Source organism: Euleptes europaea, chromosome 19 (assembly GCF_029931775.1).
Source record: "Euleptes europaea isolate rEulEur1 chromosome 19, rEulEur1.hap1, whole genome shotgun sequence".
NCBI lineage: Eukaryota > Metazoa > Chordata > Lepidosauria > Squamata > Sphaerodactylidae > Euleptes > Euleptes europaea.
In genome coordinates this window covers 27,043,317-27,066,453 of record NC_079330.1, presented here as the reverse complement: position 1 = coordinate 27,066,453, position 23,137 = coordinate 27,043,317, and the positions used below count along the sequence as shown (strand labels likewise).

At 49.0% G+C, this 23,137-nt stretch overlaps 1 protein-coding gene across 2 annotated transcripts in view; it reads right to left on the bottom strand.

Annotated features, from left to right (window-relative positions):
- Window positions 1-23,137, bottom strand: part of SPECC1 (sperm antigen with calponin homology and coiled-coil domains 1) — a 113,860-nt gene that overhangs the window by 60,502 nt on the left and 30,221 nt on the right. For both annotated transcript variants that reach the window (XM_056865246.1, XM_056865247.1), the window contains one exon: window positions 1,817-3,372. In XM_056865246.1, coding sequence (XP_056721224.1) covers window positions 1,817-3,372 — 1,556 coding nt within the window. The remainder of the gene's footprint in view (window positions 1-1,816; window positions 3,373-23,137) is intronic.

Genomic DNA, 23,137 nt, shown 5'->3' with positions numbered 1-23,137 from the left:
ACTTAGAGGAAGGAAATAATTACTGCGACGCTCTTTGCAAATAGTAATTGTACTGAACGTCCAAATGCAGAGCCTTTCCCTGCAGGGGTGTGTGTGAAAGGGGCAGGGTGTGTGTGTTAATGGGAGTAGGAGTTGGTTTTTATATTCCGACTTTCTCTACCACTTAAGGAAGAATCAAACCGGCTTACAATCACTGGGTGACCTTGGGCTGAGAGTGGGTGACTAGCCCAAGGTCACCCAGCTGGCTTCGTGTGTAGGAGTGGGGAAACAAATCCAGTTCACCAAATTAGCCTCCACCACTCGTGTGGAGGAGTGGGGGATCGAACCCGGTTCTCCAGGTCAGACTCCACCACTCCAAACCACTGCTCAACCACTACAACCACGCTGGCTCTTTTGGCAGCCCAACTGCACAACCAAGGGTTGTCCATGGACCCCCAGTGGCACGTACACTCTGGCTTCAAAGTCAGGTTTGGATCTGTCATACTTGGCACACACCTACTTCCAGCCTGCCTCCCACACCAAAAACACTAATAGGTGTGATAGATCACCACAGTGTAGTGGTGCTGCAGCGATACACCTACTGCCAGTTTTTTTTTTAAAGCATACAACCTCCCAGCGGTGTGTGTGTGTGAGTGTGGCAGGCTTACAGGGGCTTGGAAGGGGAAATGGCCCTGTATGAGACAGAACCCAACTTCTTCTGACCCACACATTCCCTAAGTAGGAACTTTCAGAAAGATTTATCAAAGCCAGTTTTGGGGGAGATGGACAATAATGCGCATAACCCCTCAAACGCCTCCTCCACTGGGAAGCATGCAGCAAAACCTGTCTGGAAGCAACCAGAGACCCTCATTCTACATTCTCCCCTACTGAGAATGTAGTAGTGGTGGTTTTGAGGGCTTCTGTATAACTTTGCCATGTGATCATCTACCTTACATGTTTCTCCAAACCAGCTTTGGTATGTTTGTTCTTGAAATGTCATACCCAAAGCCAATCCAGGAAAACTGTGGATTTGCACACTTCTGCGGCCTCTTTTCCTACCATTTTCTCCCACACCTGCCATTTCTACCCTCCCTGCCCCCCAAGGCCAGCAAGTTTCTTTTGCTGGCTATTCTTTTTTTTTTAAAATCAGTAGTAAATATATTACTAGGAAGGAGACGAGGAAGAAGAGGAAGAAGAAGAGGAGTTGTTGTTGTTGGTTTTTATAGGCCGACTTTCTCTACTTTTTAAGGAGAATCAAACCGGTTTACAATCTCCTTCCCTTCCTCTCCCCACAACAGACATCCTGTGAGGTAGGTGGGTCTGAGATAGTGAGAGAACTGTGACTAGCCCAAAGTCACCTAGCAGGCTTCATGTGGATGAGTGGGGAATCAAACTCGGTTCTCCAGAGTAGAGTCTGCAGCTGGCGGACTACTCCATGCTGGCTCTAGACTGTGGCAATATAGCTACTACCTTTTTAAAAAAAAACCAGGCAAAGAGCACTTCAGTGGCAGTGTTTGTGTGGGAGAAGGAGGGGAAATGGTGAGTGCAAGGGGATCCCATAGGGAATAGCCCCATACAGAAGCCACTTTGCCATTGTGGATGCTTCTGCATTGGCGGCAGAAACGGGACCAGAAGAGGATGCTGTCACTGCAAAGTGGCAGCCCTGGTAAACAATTGCTTGGGATGCTTTCCACACAATGCACCATGAATTGTGACGTTTCCTGACAAAGCTGTCCTGATCCTGCAGGGATTCCACCTTGGCTCTGCCAGCTGTCCCAGACAGCGTCCTGGAATCCCTGCTTCTCAAGGAAGAGAGAAGGTGCCATCGCCGCGTTACCTTGGACAGCTGCCCTTGCACGGCCTTCACTTCGCAATTCGCCTTCAGCAACTCCTGCCTGAGCTCGGTACAGGTAAGTTCCAGCTGGTCTTTCTCCGCTCGGGTCGCCTTCAGCAGCTCACGGACTTCTGAGTTGTCTGCATCAGAACTCATCGCGTCGATCGCTGCCGCCTTCTGTTTCTCGCTGTCCAGCTGGGACCGGAGAGAGCCATTCTCGATCTTCAGGCCTTCCAGAGAGACCCTGCAGTCCTCCAGCGTCTTGGCCAAGGCGGCATTGCCCTGCCGTTCCGTCTCCAAGAGGAAGCTCAGCTTCTCGTTCTCCTCTCTCAGGTTCTTGATGGCCCCCTGCGAGTCCTGGTGTTCCCGTTCCAGGCTCCGCAGGCTGCTCGTCAGCTGCTGCTGAATGTTCAGCATCTTCTCCCTTTCGAACTGGGCCTTCTCGAGCAGCTCTGCGCACTTCTGCTCCAACTCGTGGACCTTGGCATCGTGGGCTTTGCTCTCGTCGTTCTTCGGTCGCTCTTGCAAGAGAGCCACCAGCTTCTCGTTCTCTTGACTCAGCTTCTCGTTCCTCTCCCGGTGCTGGCAGAAGGATGTCTCCAGCATGGCCTTCTCTTCGGCCAGCTTCTCGTTTTCAGTGGTCAGCTCCTGGACCACCTGCTGCTGGTCGGAAAGCTCCTGCAACGTGGCCTGAAGTTCTTCCGCCGTGCTGTGGTGGTTCTCTTCCATCCTCTGGATCCTCTCTGTGAGGGAGGCCACAGAGAGGTCACTCGTGTTGTTCGGCGAACTCCCCGAGGTAGAGCATCTGGAGGTCTTGAAGGGGGTGCTGCTGGAGGAGACAGGTCTAGAAGGTACGTCCATGATGTGCTCGAAGTCGGAATTATCAGGTGACAGGGAAGCCTTGGTGACGTCGCTACTGGAAGACCCTGAATTCCGCAAAGGAGGCCCATTCACTCGCTGGTAGCCGTCACCCACGATGCCTTGCACAGGACGTTTGGTTGGACTACCAAAGCTGGACTCTTGCGTAGTGGGGGTGGGAAGACTGCTATTACCGCCACTGCTTGTTGTGTCTGTCAACGGCAACTGCTCTATATGACTCAGTTTCTCTTTCAACAGCCGATTCTCTTCCCCCAGGCTTAGGAGTTCTCTCTGAAAGGCCTTGTTTTTTTCCTGAAGGGCCTGTACAAACGGCTCCAGTTTTGCTGGCGACAACGGCAAGGCATCTGCATTTTGGTCTAAAAAGCCGGCCACGTCAAAACTTGGTGGATCTTGACGTTTCTTCAGCTCGCTTCGGAGTTTGGTAATCTCGGAATCTTTTGTCTTGGCTTCAGCCAAGAGCTCCTTAACTTGGGACTCCAGAACCGCCTTGTCTCCGCCTTCGACCTCATTCTTGGACTTGACGGAAGGGCGCAAATGCTTGGTAGGGGTTGGTGTCCCGGAAGAAGTCGGGCTGGGCTGAGTCTTCCTGGGCCGCAAAACAGCTTTTTCTCTGGCCACAGCGGCCGTCGGCAGCTCCCGAGGAGCTGGGATTCCAGTACGCTTTGATGACGGGATGGAACCTAGAAAAGGAATGGAGAAAAGTAATTCAGACACTGGAGAAAACACAACAACGTATGCTCCGTTTATTCCCAATGAAACAGTCTGTAAAGCACAATGGCTTATTAGACTTACTCAGGCTGGGCCCAATACAAACAATTCAGTAACAATGCAATGAACAGATAAATACAGCTCAGAATCAAAAGGTTCACCTAATATATGGCTGGAACTAGTACAGTGTGAAAGTTAGCTAAAATATCAGTAAGCCTACTATAAGGCCTTTTATGCATGGCTGTTTCCCTCACAGTCACTCCACACACACACACAATTTCGGAGCTTTGTTTTGATTATGCATACATTTTCGGACCTTCAGAGGTCGCCTCAACCTCCCTACACAGTTTCCACAGGGAAACTGGCTAAACAGCATCCAGAAAACACGTGGGGAGAACGAGGTGACCGCTGAAGATCGGAAAATGCATGCATAATCAAACCAAAGCCCCAAAGTAGTCAGGGAAGGGGGTGTGTGACCGTGAGAGAGACAGCCATGAATAGAAGGCCTAAGAGTTAGATCAAAGTCCTCAGAACCCAACCACTCAAGATAATTCCAGGACTTGGTCACAATGTTTTAGTGCCTAGGAGATAAATTTCTATAGTCTACTTGGGAGGTCCCAAAATGAGATTTAACAGATGGTAATTCACAGAGTGGGCTGGAAAAGTAGCCATAAGCAGAGCTAACATAGTCACCTTTTGCTCAGCATACAACATACAGGAAAACAGAGAATGCGTAATAATAATAATAGCAATAAGAAGAAGAGAAGAGTTGGTTTTTATACGCCAACTTTCTCTGCCACTTAAGGGAGAATCAAACCGGCTTACAATCACCTTCCCTTCCCCTCCCCACAACAGACACCCTGTGAGGTAGGTGAGGCTGAGAGAGTGTGACTAGCCCAAGGTAACCACTGCTCTTATCCACTACACCACAAGGAGAAGAGTTGGTTATTATATGCTGACTTTCTCTACCACTTAAGGAAGAATCAAACTGGCTTACAATCACCTTCTCTTCCCCACAACTGACACCCTGTGAGGTTGGTGGGGCTGAGAAAGCTCCAAGAGAACTGCGACTAGCCCAAGATCACCCAGCTGGCTTCGTGTGGAGGAGTGGGGAAACAAATCCAGTTCTCCAGATTAGCCTCTGCCGCTCATGTGGAGGAGTGGGGAATCAAACCCGGTTCTCCGGACCAGACTCCACTGCTCTTAATCATTACACCACGCTGTCTCTCCAGAGATTCAAATAGATGGAGAAGCCTAAACTCCATAGGGACAGCGTATGCTTAAGCACCCTTACACACTGCTGGGTGTATTGTTGGGAATGCTTTTTGGTTTATACAGAGCTAGAGGACTTCCGCTCTGGCTTTTTTTGTTCAACAGGGCACTAAATGGTGGGCAACAGCATTCCGATCTTCTGCTCCAATTCCAGACTGCTGGAAAGTGCCTCACACCCCACCTCACTGGGTGGGGTGTGAAAGGAAAGTTTTTTTTTTTTTTACTCTCGAATCTGGTTGGACAGAGGAAGGAAAAGAGTTTTCAATTGGAAAAGGTCGGTCAGAGTTTCTGGCTGGAAGAAGCAGCTTTCGGAAGAGTTTTCCAAACCTTTGACAGCTGGAACGGGAGAGGGGGGTATTTTTGGCTTTAAACTGAGAGGCATGCTTCCCTCTTAGCACTCCAAAAGACGCACACACAATTTTCTAAATCAGCTCCCATCAGGATATCCCTCATCTCCATTTGCTCAGCCCATGGGGGCTCATGCTTCCTAAGCATCCACATGACTCTTTTAGGCTTCTGCCACCAACTCCCCCCCCCCCCACTGCAATCTTGCTGCAGTCTATCTAGTGCCATCTTTTGGGAAAGAATGCAGTCAAAGTGCCTTTGGATGACACCATGAAGATCAGAAGGTGTGCCTTTTTGCACATCAAGAACGTAAGAAAAGCCATGCTGGATGAGACCAAGGCCCATCAAGTCCAGTCGTCTGTTCACACATAGGCCAACCAGATGCTGTGCTAGGAGAGAATAGGTATGCATCATGACTAGTAGTCGTGGATAGCCTTCCAAGTTGGCAGTCATCATCACATCCTGGGGCAGGGAGTTCCACAATTTAACTATGTATTGTGTGAAGAAATACCAGCATGGTGTAGTGGTTAAGAGCGGTGGTTTGGCGCAGTGGGCTCTAATCTGGAGAGCCAGGTTTGATTCCTCACTCCTCCAACTCAGCGGCGGACACTAATCTGGTGAACCGGGTTTGGTTTCCCCACTCCTACACATGAAGCCAGCTGAGTGACCTTGGACTAGTCACAGCTCTCTTAGGTGGGGATGAGCTCTCTCATCCCCACCTACCTCACAGGGTGTCTGTTGTGGGGAGGGGAAGGGAAGGTGATTGTAAGTAGCTTTGATTCTTCCTTAAAGTGGTAGAGAAAGTTGGCATATAAAAACCAACTCTTCTTCTTTTATCTGTTTTGAATCTCTCTCCCTTCAGCTTCAGCAGATGACCCCATGATCTGCTATTATGAGAGAGGGAGAAAAGTTCCATCCACATTGGCACCATGTTCCTTGCCTCAATCCCTATGGCAACTATCCCCCCAAACACACTATAGGTCTATTTTTGCCTTAAAAACAAACTGGGAATTGTTAGGTCGCCATAGTGTTAATTTTTTAAAGGTCTCCAGCTCTTTTTTAGCTGCTAGGGCAAAAAGAGACATATTGTAAGTAACAGCAGAGTCAGTATCGGACAGGAGAAAAGAAAGCTTCTCCTGGGCACTAAAACAGCTAATCTTGGATAAAAAGGAGACAAGAAATTTAGATCCGGGTTCATGGTACAAAGAACAATACAACACGTAATGGGGGAGGTCCTCGAGTTCTGAGGATCCGCAAATACATAAGCGAGAGGCCATCGGGATTTACTAGCCCAAGCTCACCCAGCAGGCTTCATGTACAGGAAGGGGGAATCAAACGGTTCTCCAGGTTAGAGTCCACCGCTCTTAACCACTATGCCACGCAGGCTCTATGAGAGCTACATGGAGAACCGTCTCTGTGTGGAAGCAGCCCAATATGCGGAAGGAAATTTTTTTTTAACTCCACAAAAATGTCAAGGGTTGGATCCTACAGGTCTGTTCAGCAAAAGGTGGCACTTTTACTCCAGCATGAGGTTTTTTTTACAGTGGCACAGAAGGTTCCTGCCTCAGAGGAAGGCTCCCTGCTCAGGGGTAAAACACCAGCACCAGCAGTATGGGTCCGCAGCATCTGATCCCAAGTGTTTGATACACACACGACGCTGTGTATTACAAAATCTGAAAGCCGGGGAGAAAAAAACAAACAAAGAAAGCAGGGCCGTTTGGGCCATTTTAATGCCTTCTGTGTGTTGTCATCGGTCCTGAACTATTCCATTTTCATTGCTTTCCTTGTAGAGTTTCTTTCACACTGTTTTTTTTACATTACATGCAGTTTGCACGCAACTAACACAAAAATAACTTTGGAAACATTCATTAATTTGTAACGGAGGGCATGGGGGTGGGGGACTGGTGCAAATAAAGAAACCAGATGCAGAATGAAATGCCCTAAGCATAATCTCTTGCCATTTTGAAATGCAGGTATCCAAATCAAGCAGCACAGCTTTTGAAATCTGGATGAACCACTAATAAGACAGCCATTGAATTACATGGGAAGAGTGTGGGAGTTTTATCAAGATCCCAGCCTAGCTCCGGGTGGACCTAGAGTTCTCCTGAAGTTACAACTGATCTCCAGATTACAGAAGTCAGTTCTGCTGGAGGAAATGGCTGCTCTGGAGAGTAGACTGTATGGCATTATACCCCACTGAAGTCCCTCCCCTCCTCAAACCCCATCCTCCCCATCCAAACCCCCCAAAAAAACCCTCAAATGTCCAGGAATTTCCCAAACCAGTTGGCAATCCTAGACATTTCAACATGTAAGAATATGTCCATAAAATTATGCATGGTATGGAGAGTGGACAGGGAGAAGCTTTCCCCCTCTCTCATAATACTAGAACGTGGGGTCATCTGCTAAAACTGGAGGGTGAGAGATCCAGGATCAGAGGAGCATGCCTAATACATGAGGTGCTGTGGAACACAGACAGGATAATGCTGCTGCAGTTGTCTTGTTTATGGGCTTCCTAGAGTCACCTGGTTGGCCTCCGTGTGAACAGACTGCTGGACTTGATGGGCCTTGGTCTGATCCAGCATAGCTTTTCTTATGTGCTTATATCATAGGCAGGGTCATCCCTGGTTAGCATTTGGATGGGAGACCTCCAAGGAATACCAAGGTCCCTATGCAGAGGCAGGCAATGGCAAACCACCTCTAACCATCTCTTGCCTTGAAAACCCTACAGGGGCGCCATAAGTCAGCTGTGACTTGACGGCACTTTACACACACACAATACGTGGCAGGAAAAACAAAATAACTTGGCTATGACCGTGTGGCAGAACACACACACACACACACACACACATGCGCACGCACACACGGCCAGTTGCTCTTCAGTATTTGGACCCCCGGAGCATCCTCCTACTCAAGAAAATGGCCATTTGTGAATGTGTGAAAAGGGCACCGGGCCAGACAATTCATCCCCCGATGCAGCAGCCCTTCTGACAGCAAAGCCCCAGAGCCGCATCTCGTTAACCGACTGACGGCAAACAACGGGGCCTTTGATTCTTTTAATCACATTACGTGCACTTAATTGCAAATCCCGGCTATCAATTCCTTCTTGGGAACGGAGCGCGCCTGCTTCTCCTTCTCAAACACACACACTGCCAGAAATTAAATCATTTGCATTTAAATGGACGGCGGAGGAAGATCTTTACAAGGTCCTGCTCCGGAGGAGGAGGAGGAGGGGAGACTGTAAGGGGGAAAGCCCAGGCCCTAAACTTCAGCCATAAATGCTTCTCTCAGGGTTATAGCTGGAAAGTGTCGGTGTTAGAACTGAAAACCAACGAGAAATTTCCTAAGGAGGAACAGGCTGGGGGGCCACCCTGCTCGCGGACTTTCTGTGAGCCCGGCTGCAGGCCAAGTTGGGCCAGGGGCCGTCTCGCTGAGTTCCAATTCAGATGCGGTGAGACGTTTGCCCACAGTAAAAAAACAGGTTTCAAAAGCTGCAAGTGGAACGGCAGGTTTCAAAGTCACATTGCTGGTGGAGTTAAATGTACAACACACAGGGTAGTCCAGCCAGGGTCAGCAATTACTGCCCCGTGGTGGGTAAACAGGGACATGGACACGTGAAGCTGCCTTGTACATAATTAATTCTGGTGGGGTTGCCGTGGTAGTCTATTGCAGCAAAGCAGAAAACCAGTGGCATCTGGAAAGTGGAAAGTGTCAAGTCACAGAAGAAGGAGAATTGGTTTTTATACACCAACTTTCTCTACTACTTAAGGAAGAATCAAACCAGCTTACAATCACCTTCCCTTGCCAACCCCACAACAGACACCGTGTGAGGTAGGTGGGGCTGAGAGAGCTCAGAGAGAACTGTGACTGGCCCAAGGTCACCCAGCTGGATTCATGTGGAGGAGTGGGGAATCAAACCTGGTTCTCCAGATTAGACTCCACCACTCCAAACCACCACTCTTGACCACTACACCACAGCTGACTTATGGTGTTTTCAAGAGAAGAGATGGTGAGAAGTGTTTGGCCATTGCCCGGCTCTGCGTCGCAACCCTGGACTTACGGAGTGGTCTTCCATCCAAATACAAACCAGGGCTGACCGTGCTTCGCTTCTGAGGTCTGACAAGATAGGGGTAGCCTGGGCCATCCAGGTCAGAGCAGCGGCATTTTAAAGACTAACATTATTTATTCCAGCATGTGATTTTGTGAGTCAGAGCTCTGACTCAGCAAAACTCATACTGATTACTAGTCTTTAAGGTGCCGCCGGGCTTCTGCTTTGTTTTTCTATGGAGCTAGACCATCAATCCATCTGGCTCCCTGAGCCCCATATACCTGATTATTTTAACTGAACATGCCAACTGGAGGATAATTGGAGGCAAGGAAGGTTGATAAAATACCGGAGGGTTCTCTTTTCTCTCTCTCTCAAGAGGCCACAAATAATGCACAAAGGTGGGAATGGCCTGTGTATGTGTGTAAAAGTGCCGTCAAGTTGCAACCGATTTATGGCAACCCAGCAGGGTTTTCAAGCAAGAGGCTAACAGGTGGTTTGCCACTGCCTTCCTCTGCATAGCGACCCTGATATTCTTTGGTGTTGTCCCATCCAAGTACTAACCAGGAACAACCCTGCTTAGCTTCTGAGATTTGACCTGGGCCATCCAGGTTACGGGGAATGGCCGAGGAATGGTTTAAAGGGCGTGGGATGCAGCCACCTCACTGAAGCTAAGTAGGTCTGGATCTGGTCCATGCTTGGTCGAGAGACTTCCAATGAACCCCACAGACTCTTTGAGTTCCGTGATGAATGAAAAAAGGGATATCAATATAATTAATTAAACCAGGTGGAAGTAAACCAGTAACAGCTGGTTCTTGGATAAGAACATAAGAACTGCCCTGATGGATCAGACCAAGGCCCATCAAGTCCAGCAGTCTGTTCACACAGTGGCCAACCAGGTGTCTCTAGGAAGCCACAAACAAGATGACTGCAGCAGCACCATCCTGCCTGTGTTCCACAGCACCTAATATAATAGAAATGCTCCTCTGATACTAGAGAGAATAGGTATGCAGCATGATCAGTATCCATTCTAACTAATAGCCATGAATACCCCTTTCCTCCATGAATATGTCCACTCCCCTCTTAAAGGCCTCCAAACTGGCAGCCATCACCACATCCTGGGGCAGGGAGTTCCACAATTTAACTATGCATTGTGTGAAAAAATACTTCCTTTTATCTGTTTTGGATGGGAGACTGCCAGGGAAGGCTCTGCAGAGGAAGGCAATGGCCAACCACTTGCCTTGTAAGCCCCTAGCTGAGGTCGCCGGTTGCGAGTTGAAGGCACTTATGTACGTAACGAAAGCAAAGAAAACAATAATTGGTGCAAGGAATTTATATTTTAATAAATTCTGTAACCCCTTCGTGTTTTGCACAAGCTTCTTCAGGGGGATCTTTCTCTATTTCAGAGTTCCATGCAAGCAATTTATTAAAATGTAATTCCCTTGCACCAATTATTGGTTTTATGCCTTCCCGTTGTTTTACTAGGTTGATACTTGCACACATCTTATATGGGAGACATGTACAGCCCAGCATAACAACTTGAGACAATCTTACCAGATGTTGGTGTAATTGGTAATATATTATACAGCCTATTACATGCCTGGTCTGTTTTATATTTTCTGTATACCGGTATGTGTGTGTGTGTATATATATATATATATATCTGTAAATGTTTGCATGTTTCACATGGGTTTCAAATAGACTACTGAGGAAGGCCATATAGGCCGAAACACATTTGGCATGTGGTTATAGATATCAACCTTAGGAAATGCCATTGTGCTGTTTTAACGTTTTTAAATAATTTTAATCTTGACGTAGCACTGCTAATAAATTATATATTTTCATTATTTATATATATTTTCATCCCACCCAACCTTGGGTACCCAGCTTCTGTTTTCTAGGTTGGGTTTTATTCCCAAGAGAACATAGCAGTGGCCAGCTCCTGCGCTGAAATGGCCCACGGCCTATAGAAAAGGCAATAGTCTCCTCTGCGCCTTCTCGCGACATGAAAACGTTTTGCAGCCAGCACAGCGAATGGTGCGGGGGTGCGAGGGCTGGAAGACATCGAGTGGGCTGAAGGAAAGATACCCCTCCCCACAAAACATATACACACACAAAACAGGGGGGGGGATGGGTACTTTGCACAGTACAGCTCTGTGTTGTGTTACAGGCATAATAAAAGGCCGAAGACAAAGACTGCAGTGTTCGGGGAAGGGGGAAAAAAGGAGAGATAGCAGGCATTTTCTGGCCGGAACGCAAGCAGCCCACCCACACCCTGGCTGCATTTCGGCAGCTGCAGCTGGAGAAACTGGAAAGCAGCGGCCGCACCCTGTGCGGCTTTTTCCCACTTTTGAGGGCAGCTGGTGGTACGCGGGGCTCCCAGACCTGCTCTTATATCACGGAATCATCGGTTAAAGGAGGGTATGTCACCAGAGGATCTGATTAATAGCCTGGATTTCAGCTCTTTAACAATATCTAAGTCAAATTCACTTGCCCGAACCAGGGGGGAATTCCTGTCCCACTCCAGGTTGTCATATTTTGGCAGGCTTTTAGCTAAGCTTGCCAACAGCACCTTGACCCCCCAGCCGGGTACCCACGACTTTGGAGTTTTTTGTACCAGTTCCACTGTCAAATAGAGATGCCCTGACCTGCCCACTTTCATTCCTTTCTTGCTTCCATCTGTCATCGTCGTGAGCTTTTCGGTTTTGCCCAGTTTTGTTGCTGCTGTTCCTGATTTGTTTCTTCTAAGACATTTTTATGCAAAGGATACAACCCCCCCCCCAAAAAAAAACAGTGTAGGTTTAATAGGAAAAAATCACCGTAAGCATACCGAAGGTGATGCAAAAATACTCGTTGAGTTTGATCTGCGTAAGGAAAAAGCAAAACTGAAACTGTGAAATTTAGGAGCGTCCCAAGTCTCATGGCTCTCCCCCAAAGAACCCTGGGAACGGCTGTTTGGTAACAGTACTGAGAATGCCCATTAGAGAGCCACAGCCTCTGACGGGACCCAGCTAGAGCTGTAGATGGATATAGAATCATATATTGGGATTGAAAATTGCCGGATTTACAGAAACTGAGAAAATGCTGCTTTCCCGCTTGTTTCCATCTTCCCAAACCTTGATTGTGGTACGGCCACCTATAGCTCCAGCCTGGCCAATCCAGAGGCCTCATGTTTGTTTTTGGCCCTCAAGATGACTTATGGCGACCCCATAGGGTTTTCAAGGCAAGAGACATTCAGAGGCGATTTGCCATTTCCTGCATCCGCACCACGCCCCTAGTGTTCCTTGGAGGTCTCCCATCCAAATACTAGCCAGGGTCAAGGCTGAGTGTGTGTGACTGGCCCAATGCCAGCCAGCAAGTTTCCATGGCAGAGTGGGGATTCGAACCTGGGTTTCCCAGACCCTAGTCCGACACCTTAACAGCCATGCTGGCTCTCAGAGGCCTCATACTGCCAATCAATTATAGGGGCCAATGTTGTGTGTGTGTGTGTGTGTGTTAAGTGCCGTCAAGTCGCTTCCGACTCATGGCGACCCAATGTTGTATTTCCCCTATTTCTGCACCAGAAGGAATGAGACCCTGCTGTTCACAGTAGCTCACCAGTTCTGAAGCTCAAGCCCCAGAATGAAGAAGAAGATGATGATGAAGATGAAGAGGAGTTGTTGTTGTTGTTGTTGTTGTTGGTTTTTATATGCTGACCTTCTCTACCACTTAAGGAAGATTCAAACCGGCTTACAATCATCTTCTCTTCCCATCCCCACAACAGACACCCTGTGAGGTAGGTGGGGCTGAGAGAGTGTGACTAGCCCAAGGTCACCCAGCTGGCTTCATGTGTAGGAGCGGGGAAACCAACCCAGTTCACCAGATTAGCCTCCACCGCTCAAGTGGAGGAGTGGGGGAATCAAACCCGGTTCTCAGATCAGAGTCTACCGCTCCAAGCCACCGCTCTTAACCACTACACCATGCTAGCTCTCTCATACCCATGGATATCCCATCCTACACATACATACCTGCAATTTCTAGTTTTCATAGGAAGAGATGGTTTGCCACTTCAATCCATTTAAACCCCTAGTGCTCACAAGCCTAAAGAAATCTGGTAAATAACGCTTCTCCCAGCAGGCACATGCTGCTAGAGACACCTTAGCTTAGCCTGTCTCATTTCTGTGTGGGCCAGGTTGCTGTTAAAGGCGGAGGATCGGGGCCAGTAGCCCTACATCCTACAGTTTTCAAGGAAGACGAGCAACTCGTCCAGCAGTTCATGCTGTGATCATGAGCACCTGAGGGGTGGGCAAAGCCAAATGTCTTCATCCAGGAAGTCACGTTGTGGCAAAAAAAAAAAACAATTATCTTGGCTGGAGCCATTTTCTTTCCTTGGCGGATGGTGCATCCCCAGCTGCTGTCGGAACGGCCCCAGGCGCCCTTTGTGGAATGCACGCCCAGGCCATGACCCTGTTACTAAATGCTCTGCCAGCGCTGCTGCAAGTGAAGGCCATACCAAAGGGCCCAATAAAGAAGACGTTATGTTCCATATCAACCACAGAAGAGAAAGCAAAACATTCAGAAGTGAGTGTATGTGTGTGTGGGGGGGGTGGGGGGGAGACTTCCTTCTAATTGAGACTACTGTGACATCCTTTTAAAAAGGCTTCCTTCATTTTTCTTCCTCTTGTTCAGGCACTTGTCTCATTTTCCTCTTGCAAAGGGTAGCATGGCACAGAGCTACGCTCACTGGCATGCCCACTCTGTGCCTCCTTGACCTTCAGGTGGCAAAGAACTCCTTCCGCGGCGGAGCAGCTGGGAGCTAAGCCCCAAACAGCAGCTGAAGTTTCCCGGCAGCCAGCCCGGTGATCTCACCCAGAAAAAACTCCTGCCCAACCTCTCGGGCCAAAGGCCTGTTCCTGGTTCATTTCGCCCAACATAGACCTGGCTCCGCCTTCCCTTTTGCGGGCCCTAGCTTCCTTCCGCCATGTTGGTAAAACATGGAAATTGCCACCGGCCACTGTTCGCTGGCGTGAGGCTTCCGCTGGGCTCGTGGCTCCTACTATTCCAAACCGGTCACCAAACTTCAATGGGGAAATGGAGGCAGAGAGAGCTGGCCACAGGAGCCAGCAAACTGCCAGACAACGGGCGACAGGCCGCTGCTTTCCAAGTGAAGGGAGAGAACACCACCCCTTAGTTGGGAGGGGTCGTGGCTCAGTGGTAGAGCATCTGCTTGGCATGCAGAAGGTCCCAGGTTCAATCCCCAGCATCTCCAGTTAAAGGGACTAGGCAAGTAGGTGTCGTGAAAGACCTCAGCCTGAGACCCTGGAGAGCCGCTGCCGGTCTGAGTTGACAAGACTGACTTTGATGGTCCAAGGGTCTGATTCAGTATAAGGCAGCTTCATGCTTCACGTGTTCAATTATCAGGACCAAGACAGCCTTGCGTTCCCTGCTCCCCGGCAGCCCCAGGCCAGGAAAAAATGGCCTGATGTCCCCATTGTTTTCTCTGGCCACGTGTCGGGCTGAGGAAAGGGTGTGAGGGGCAGCTGCTCCTAAAAAGATGTTGTGCTTCAACCTCAATCTGGAAATGTGGTCCTTATGCCAAACCTCTGAGCTGAAGGTGAAACCAGAGTTGCCAACCTCCAGCTGGGGCCTGGAGATCTCTCAGAATTACAATGGTTCTCCAGACCACAGAGAGCTGTTCCTCTGGAGGAAGTGGCTACTTTGGAAGGTGGGCTTTATGGCTTTATGCCCTGCTGAAACCCCTCCCCAGACTCCACCCTCCACATCTCCAGGAATTTCCCAGCCCGGCACTGGCAACCCTAAAAGAAACCCAGGGCCAGAAAGGAATTAGCTGTATAGGTGCCCCAGGCTGCCAAATAACAGATACTATAGACGATTTTTCTTACTTGTGGTGGCTGGCCCAAGGTCATCAGTAAGTTTCCACGCAGAGTGGGGATTCAAACCCGGGTTTCCCAGACCCCAGTCTGACACCTTAACCACTACACCGCGCTTGCTCTCAACACCATGCCGTCTCTCAGTACAGATGATAGGTTATGGTTTTGTTTTCATGGCCTGCTTCCAAGCCAGCCCTGCTAGAAATGGAATGCTGGCCACAATAGACTTTGGGCCAGCCTCAACAAGGCAGTTATGCCACCTTTATTGGAGTGAAAGAGCCTTCTGGAGAGTAACAGACAGAAGAGAACCCAGCAGCCTGCCATGACAGCAGGCATGCCCTAACCCCACCCTCTTGGTGGTTATCCCTGACCGTCTCTCTGGAGCTGAGCTAAATTACTAATTCATCAAGGACTGACAGCACAAAGGACAGTCGTGGCAACCCCCTGCCAACCCCACGGAGCGCAGGCTCTAAATAATAGATAGCGGCACATTCCCCCAGTGCTAGGAGATGGGATCCAAAGAGTCGGGGAGTGGAGGGAGGGGAGAGGGAGAGGCAAAGAAATGAAGCATACAAACAAAGGGAAATCAGAAGAGGCAGAATCGAACCGAAGTTCCCCAAGCACCAGGCCCTTTGGCCGCTGGAAGGAGGAAGGCAGCAGAGTTATCAAGAGGCAGCAGCCAATTTCCAAGCAGCCCACACTCTGGAAGAGCGAGATAGAAAAGCATTTTCCGATTCGTGCTCAACGCCCAGCAGGCCACAGGAGACAGACGGGGTCCGGGGCGGAAGCTGGAAAGCTTGCGGGAGAGATAAACAGCAGCAGAAGGGAACTGCAGACAGGCAGGATGGATTCTGCCCCAGTCTGGCAGAGACCATCGCTTTCTCCCCCACCCCGCCCATCCTGCAGGCTCTCTTCATTGGATTCCATAGTCCAGTAGACACAGAGGCCAAGAAATGACCCAGGCGGTACCCACAGGCTGGGTATGGGGCAGGGAGATTCTAGATCCCGTAACTGGCTCCAGGGCACAAGAAGGAGCTTTCCTGTCCGCCCCACTCCCATTTATTTGCTGCCCTTGGCCAGATAAAACAAGATACATGGACTAAAATGGTCTTACCCACAAAGGTTTACAGTCCGAGTCTTAAATCTCAATAATAACAATAATAATAAACAAACAAACAACATCCAAGTTACATCTGCCATTTGGACTAAGAGACTATTCTGGGCAACAAATTTTCATTGCAGCCGTACAAAATTTTGCTACCTGAGAGGTGATTGAGGGATTATCTCCTTGTAGGAGCTTTTCTATCTTTTCTCTTTCCCTGTCGGGTCCCATTCTCAGTATGAGGGGCTCAATAAACTTAGAACGGGGTATAGTGTAAAAGTTACAATTCAGGAGAACATGTTCAGTGGTTTCTAAATCCCCGGATTTACAGGGGCATAGTCTCTCTGCCCTGGGTATCTTCTTGAATTTCCCCTCTAACATAGCAGAGGGTAAGGCTGCGCACCTAGCCAAGGTAAAAGCCCTCCTATATTTGTTCATCTCTAAGTAACGGAGATAGGCTGCCGGTGCAAGGATAAATTTGGAGTGGAGGTGAGCCATAAATATGGGCGCTCCTGCTAGATCTACTTGTCGCTCAATATTTTTAACCCTTTGGTTTATAGTTGACTTAGCTTGATCCCACCTTAACTGAAGTAGTGCTAGGGGGGTAGAACCCAGGTTATTTAGTTTTTCTTCAATGGCGATTATCCACTTTGACCTAAAGGTATCACAAAGAATTAGTGGAAGAAGACCCTTGGGGTTGAAATTAATTTTCAGCCAGAGATAAAGCGAGGACAAGACAACCCTTGCCTCCATGCCTGTATTCTGTATTGAACACATAAACCTGCCTTATACCGAATCAGACCCTTGGTCCACCAAAGTCAGTATTGTCTACTCAGACTGGCAGCGGCTTTCCAGGGTCTCAGGCAGAGGTCTTTCACATCATCTACTTGTCTAGTCCCTTTAACTGGAGATGACGGGGATTGAACCTGGGACCTTCTGCATGCGAAGCAGAGGCTCTACCACTTAGCCACAGCTTCTCTTCTGCATGCAAAGTATTGCTGGCTTTCTATTTCATGTTTATTTACTTCATTTATATCCTGCCTTTCTCCTCAATGGGGACTCAAAGCTGCTTACATTCTCTATTTTATCCTCACAACAACCCTGTGAGGTAGGGCAGGTAAGGCTGAGAGTGTGCGACTGGTCCAAGGTCACCCAGCGAGCTTGTACTGCACAAGCAGGGATTTGAATCGGGGTCTCCCAGATCCTAGTTCGACACATTAACCACTACACCGCACTACACTGGCTCTCTGTATAGTTGCTCTGTGTGGGTAACTTAAGAGTGGGCACAGAGAGGCCCCATGGCACTCAGAACGCCCTTCTGAGAGGCCTGATCCGGGGCCACTCTTCCTGTCCCACTTGAAACTGGTCTCGGGGAGGGGAGGGGGAGGTGGAATGAGTTGCATGCTGGAAAAAGAAAAGTTGGTTTTTATACCCTGATTTTCTCAACCTTTTAAGGAATCTTAAACCGGCTTACAATCAATCACCTTCCCTTCCCCTCCCTACAACAGACACCTTGTGAGGTAGGTGGGGCTGAGTGAGTTCAGAGAGAACTGTGGCTAGGCCAAGGTCACCCAGCAGGCTTCATGTGGAGGAGTGGGGAATCAATCCTGGTTCACCGGATTAGAATCCACCACTCTTAACAGAGCCAGCGTGGTGTAGTGGTTAAGAGCCATGGTTTGGAGTGGTGGAGTCTGATCTGGAGAACCGGGTTTGATTCCCCACTCCTCCACACGAGCGGCGGACTCTAATCTGGTGAACTGGATTTGTTTCCCCACTCCTACACACGAAGCCAGCTGGGTGACCCTGGGCTAGTCACACTCTCTCAGCCCCACCTACCTCACAAGGGGTCTGTTGTGGGGAGGGGAAGGGAAGGTGATTGTAAGCCGGATTCATCGCTACATTATGTTGGCTTAACCACTACACCAAGCATAAAACCACTCTCCTTCAGGAGGCTTCTAATCTGCTTTCTCCTGGACATGACACTTTTCTACATACAAAGAGTTTCCAGAACGGTTTTTCCAACGTGTGACTCCCCCGCCTGATCAGCCCTGCTGGACCAGGACCAGCGTCCACCCACTCCAGGATCCTGTTATCTAGCAATAGTGGGCCAGGTGATCCGGAAGGCACACAGCAGCAGGACAGAGGCCAAGGCCTCTTTCTGTAGCCTCCCCTCACTGTCACCTGTCAGCAATTGGTATTCCAAGGCACACTGCCCCTGAACATGGAGGTTCTACTTAGCCTCCCAGTATAATCTACTTTTAAAGCCAGCAAAGGTCTTTTTTGAACACTTGTGACCCAAGATCCTTTTTTTTTAGCTGATGACATTGGGAATTGAATCCAAGACCTTCTGCATGCAAAGTACACACCCTGTCACTGAACCACAATCCCTTCTTGTCTAAGGTGGTATAACCCTGCTCCAGGACTGTGAGTGTGTGGGTAAAGTACTGTCAAGTCGCAGCCAACTTACAGCGGCCCCAGCAAGGGGTTTTCAAGGCAAGGGAGAAGCAAAGGTGGTTTGTCATTGCCTTCCTTTGCAGAGTCTTCCTTGGTGGTCTCCCACCCAAGTACTAACCCTGCTTAGCTTCCGAGATCTGACAAGATCAGCCTATGCCATGCAGCCTCCCCTTCCCTCCAGGGCTATACCATGTGATATTTCCAGTTGTACCGCTGGGAATCTACAGCTTTTTAGCCTCTGGCCCGAGCCAGCTCCAGCTCTCACAGAAAGACACCACCAGGTGTCTCTCCGTTCGAGAGAGACACACGCCATGTAGAAACCACCACCACCGTAGCCCAGAGCAAGTCTATTTACAGAGGAATTAGTCACACAGCCAACACCCGGCTGAAACTGCTAATCCTTCCACTGCAAGTCTGCTGTCTCCCCGGGCAGGTATCAGAAAGTGCCGAGACAGAACAGATAGGGCACTGCTGACTCTGCAAAAGCGTGGGGGCGGGGGGGGGGGACACGGTGTCTCCGGTTCTTGGCCAACTTCTACGTGCATTTCTGACCGCCTCCGGATCTCACTCTCGAGCAAAGATGCCTGACCCACTGCGACCACAGCAAGAACACAGAGCTGTAGTCTGATGATTCAGCTGACTAGATTAAGACGTAAAAGCCATCAATCCCACGGCCTCTTCGGCTCCCAAACCCACCATGCCCGGGCACCCAAACTCTGCCAGTTTCTGCAGATAAAGTGACAGGGCAGCCACTGAGGCACCATCCAGGCAAGGGTGCAGAGCAGACCTTAAGCACTCATGGACAGTGAAAACTGTGTAATGCTTCCTTTCCTGAATGCAATAATTACAGAATAGTTGCAGAAGCAATATACAAATCAAGCACCAGCAGAAGGAAAATTCTGGAACCTATATAAATTATGCAAATAGCACCATTTCCCTTTACGTGATTTATTTGGCCAGCCTTACGGTTTTGCATAATTAGACTTCCTTCTGCCAATGAGGGCCTTGCCCTTTAACCTCAGAAAAGCTTAACCAGCCTATGCATTTTCAAGCAGCTATGAGGGCTAGAAGCTTGCTTTTAAAAAAAAAATTCAAAGCTGCAGCCTGCTCATAGTACCGCAGTGCTGCACTCTTGCAGTACATGCTCAATACAGACCTCCTCTCGAACAACTGCATACTTCTGTCTACACAGAAGTCAGAGGAAGAAATGCAGGTAAAAGATGATATGGAGAGCCCTGCTGGATCAGGCCATCAAGTCAAGCAATCAGTTTCTATTGGTGCCTTTGGGATGCCTATAGGTGTATGAAAGCAACAACTCTCCATCACTTGGTACTCAGAGGTACACTGCCTCTGAACATGGAGGTTACCTTTAGACTTAAAACCACTGAGGTTTTGGGCAAAGCCTGGGACCTTCTTCAGGCCAGGTGGCAGGTAAGAGATTCTTTGGTAGGGAGGCTAAAACCTCAGAGGACTCTCCCCTGGAAGGAATGCAGCTCGGAGCGTGGCAATGGCAGCTGAGTGAAAGGTTTTTTTGCAGCAGCTCTGTCAAAGATGATGCAATCTCCACCAGATAAGCATCTCCCCAGTGTCAACCTTTATCTAAAAAGAGGACTCCAAACCCAAAATGTTTAAGAGCCAAGGAACTTCAAAGACTACTCAATCAGGCAGCGGGGGGGGGGGGCTCTCTTCCCTGGGAACAGCTCTGAAAATCCCACTGACTTCTCATGAGCCAGGATTATTATTATGAGCATTTATACAGTGACTTCCAGTGGGCGAAGCATTTCCCGGACGTTATTTTGAATGAGGTTTCTTACGATAACCCCGTAAGGTAGGTTTCTTACGATAACCCTGTAAGATAGTCTAGGTCAGAGTTATTATGCCCATATTACACCAGATGAAGGCGAGGCCAAGGCGGAGAGCAGAGGAGCTTCTGAGGATTACCAAAGAGTTCAAGGCATAGGGGACTTTCTTGTTCTTCACTCTCCAGCTCCACTTCCCTCACCTCCCCGCCCCCTCCAGCGTCTCCCTCACCTGTCCCGTTAAGCCTGGACTTCCCACCCAGCACACCTGCCTGATGCCACCTCTCTCTCACCAAGTCCCTCCTTTAAATCCCCTTTTCCATGGGGTTCTTAGCCCCTCTTCTCTTCTGAAATGACAAGGCATGTTTCACGCATGGAGGAGCATGAGGGGGAGTAGGGTTGCCAACCTCCAGGGGGTGGCTGGAGATCTCCCACTATTACAACGGATCTCCAGCAGATAGAGATCAGTTCCCCTGGAGAAAATGGCCGCCTTGGTCATTGGACTCTATGGCACTGAAGTCCCTCCCCTCTTCAAACCCCGCCCTCATCAGGCTCCGCCCCCAAAATCCCCAGGTATTTCCCAACCTGCAGCTGGCAACCCTACGGGGGAGTGACAGCCCCGAAGTGGGAGGAACGGACAGCGTTGTTTGAGAGCGCAGGTGAAGGCCTAATTTTTGGAATGCTCCCTGAGCACCTTTGCACCACCTCTCCTAATGTGCCCCTCAGAGAGCTTTGCACGCCACAAGCAACAATCTACTGGTGGTCCCCGGCCCGAAGAATGTGCGGCTGTCCTCCACAAAGGCCAGGGCTTTTTCGGCCTGGTGGAGTAGTCTTCCTAGTGACCTCAGGGTCCGGTCTCGGCAGGGCCCTGAGGTCACTAGGAAGACTACTCCACTGGGCTCTGCTGAAACCCGGCGACTGGTTTCTATGAATGCCATCTCGTTGGATAGTTATTGCGATGTTACGTTTTTAACTTTGATGTTTTATGGTTTTATGTGATTTTAGAGATTGTTATCCGCCCTGAGCTTGGCTGGGAGAGGGTGGGCTATAAATTTGAAAATAAACAAACAAATAAACCTCCCTGCAAACAAAAAGCTGCCAGGCAGAAAGGTCTGGTTCACACATGCAGAAGAATGAGTTGGCGCAATGCGCTGCAGGGGGTGGATTCTGCCTTCGTATGCCCTTTACCAAGAACACCCTTTCTGCAAACAGAAAACTAGTGACGAGGTTCTCTCCTCTCTCTCTTTGCTTGCTGGGCTGGTTTTCTCTTTGCAAAGCCGTGCTACTGTTTTTTAACGCCAGGATCATTCCAAAAGGTGACCCTCACCCCTGCAGACTTAAGTGGTACAGTCTAATTATCTCATCCGCCACCCTTTGTGTGCGAACCAGGCCTTAGCCCAAATACTTATAGCTGAAATGAGTGCCTCCCTTTCCTATCTTACCTTTCATCAGATTGTTAAATGCAAAGTCCATGGAGGCAGGGACCTGACCTTTTATGGGCTTCTCTGGGACACCCCCTCCAAGCACCACAATCCCCCTCGCCGTCAAGTCACAACTGACTTATGGCGGCCTGTTTGCAGTTGGTTTGCCATTGCCTGCCTCTGTGTTACACCTAGGGCTGGTAGCTCAAGGTTGGAAAATACCTGGAGATTCTGGGAGCGGAGCCTGAGGAGGGCAGGGTTTGGAGAGTGGGGGGGACTTCAATGCCACCAAATCCAATTGCCAAAGTGGCCATTTTCTCCAAGGGAACTGATCTTTATCGGCTGGACATCAGTTGTAATAGCGGGAAATCTCCAGCCAGCACCTGGAAGTTGGCAACCCTAGTTACACCCCTGGTATTTCTTGGCGGTGTCCCAACCAAATACTTGCCAGGGTAGAAAGCTGAGAGTGTGTGACCAGCCCAAGGTCAGGAGTGGAAGAAAAAAGAGGGGAATAAAACCCAACCTGAAAACAGAAGCTGGGTACCCAAGGTTGGGTAGAAAGAAAATATGTGTGATACCTGCACACATAGTATATGAGAGACATATACTAACCAGCGGTATTACAAATAGAACCAATCTGACCAGATGTTTGAGTAATTGGTAATAGATTTTACAACCTATACACATGCCTGGTTGGGTATGAACTGTTTGTATATTTATTTATTTCCCAATGGGCCGAAACATGTTTGGTATGTGGTTACAGTTATCAACCTTGCAGGTGTGTAAAGTACCTTCAAGTTGCAGCCAACTGATAGTGACCCCTTTTGGGGGTTTCATGGCAAGAGACCAACAGAGGTGGTTTGCCAGTGCCTTCCTCTGCACAGCAACCCTGGTATTCCTTGGTGGTCTCCCATCCAAATACTAACCAGGGCTGACCCTGCTTAGCTTCTGAGATCTGATGAGATCAGGCTAACCTGGGCCAATGTCACTGTGTTATTTTAATGTTTTTGAATATTTTTAACCTTTACATAGTGCTTCTAATAAATTATATTTTCAGCTTCCCAAATCCGGGTCTGACACTTTAACCACTACACCCCACTGGCTCTCAGCACCACAACAGCACAATATAAATCAATAGCAATAATGATAATAAATAATCCATAGCATTTCACATAGCAACCGTTACAACAGCTCTGCAAGATAGGCCGATATTATTATGCCCATGTTACAGAAGAGGAAAAAACCTAAAGGCAAGCCTGTGAATTTACCGGGCTCACAGCTCCCCCGCCATCCACCGCATCACATCACCTCTCCTAATGTTGCCTTCCCCACAGTCAAGTAAAAATTCCTTGTGAAGAATGAATAGCAGCCAATTCAAACTGAACAAAGCTCCTGAGGCCTGAGAACAAATGAAAAAGAACCAAGGGAAATG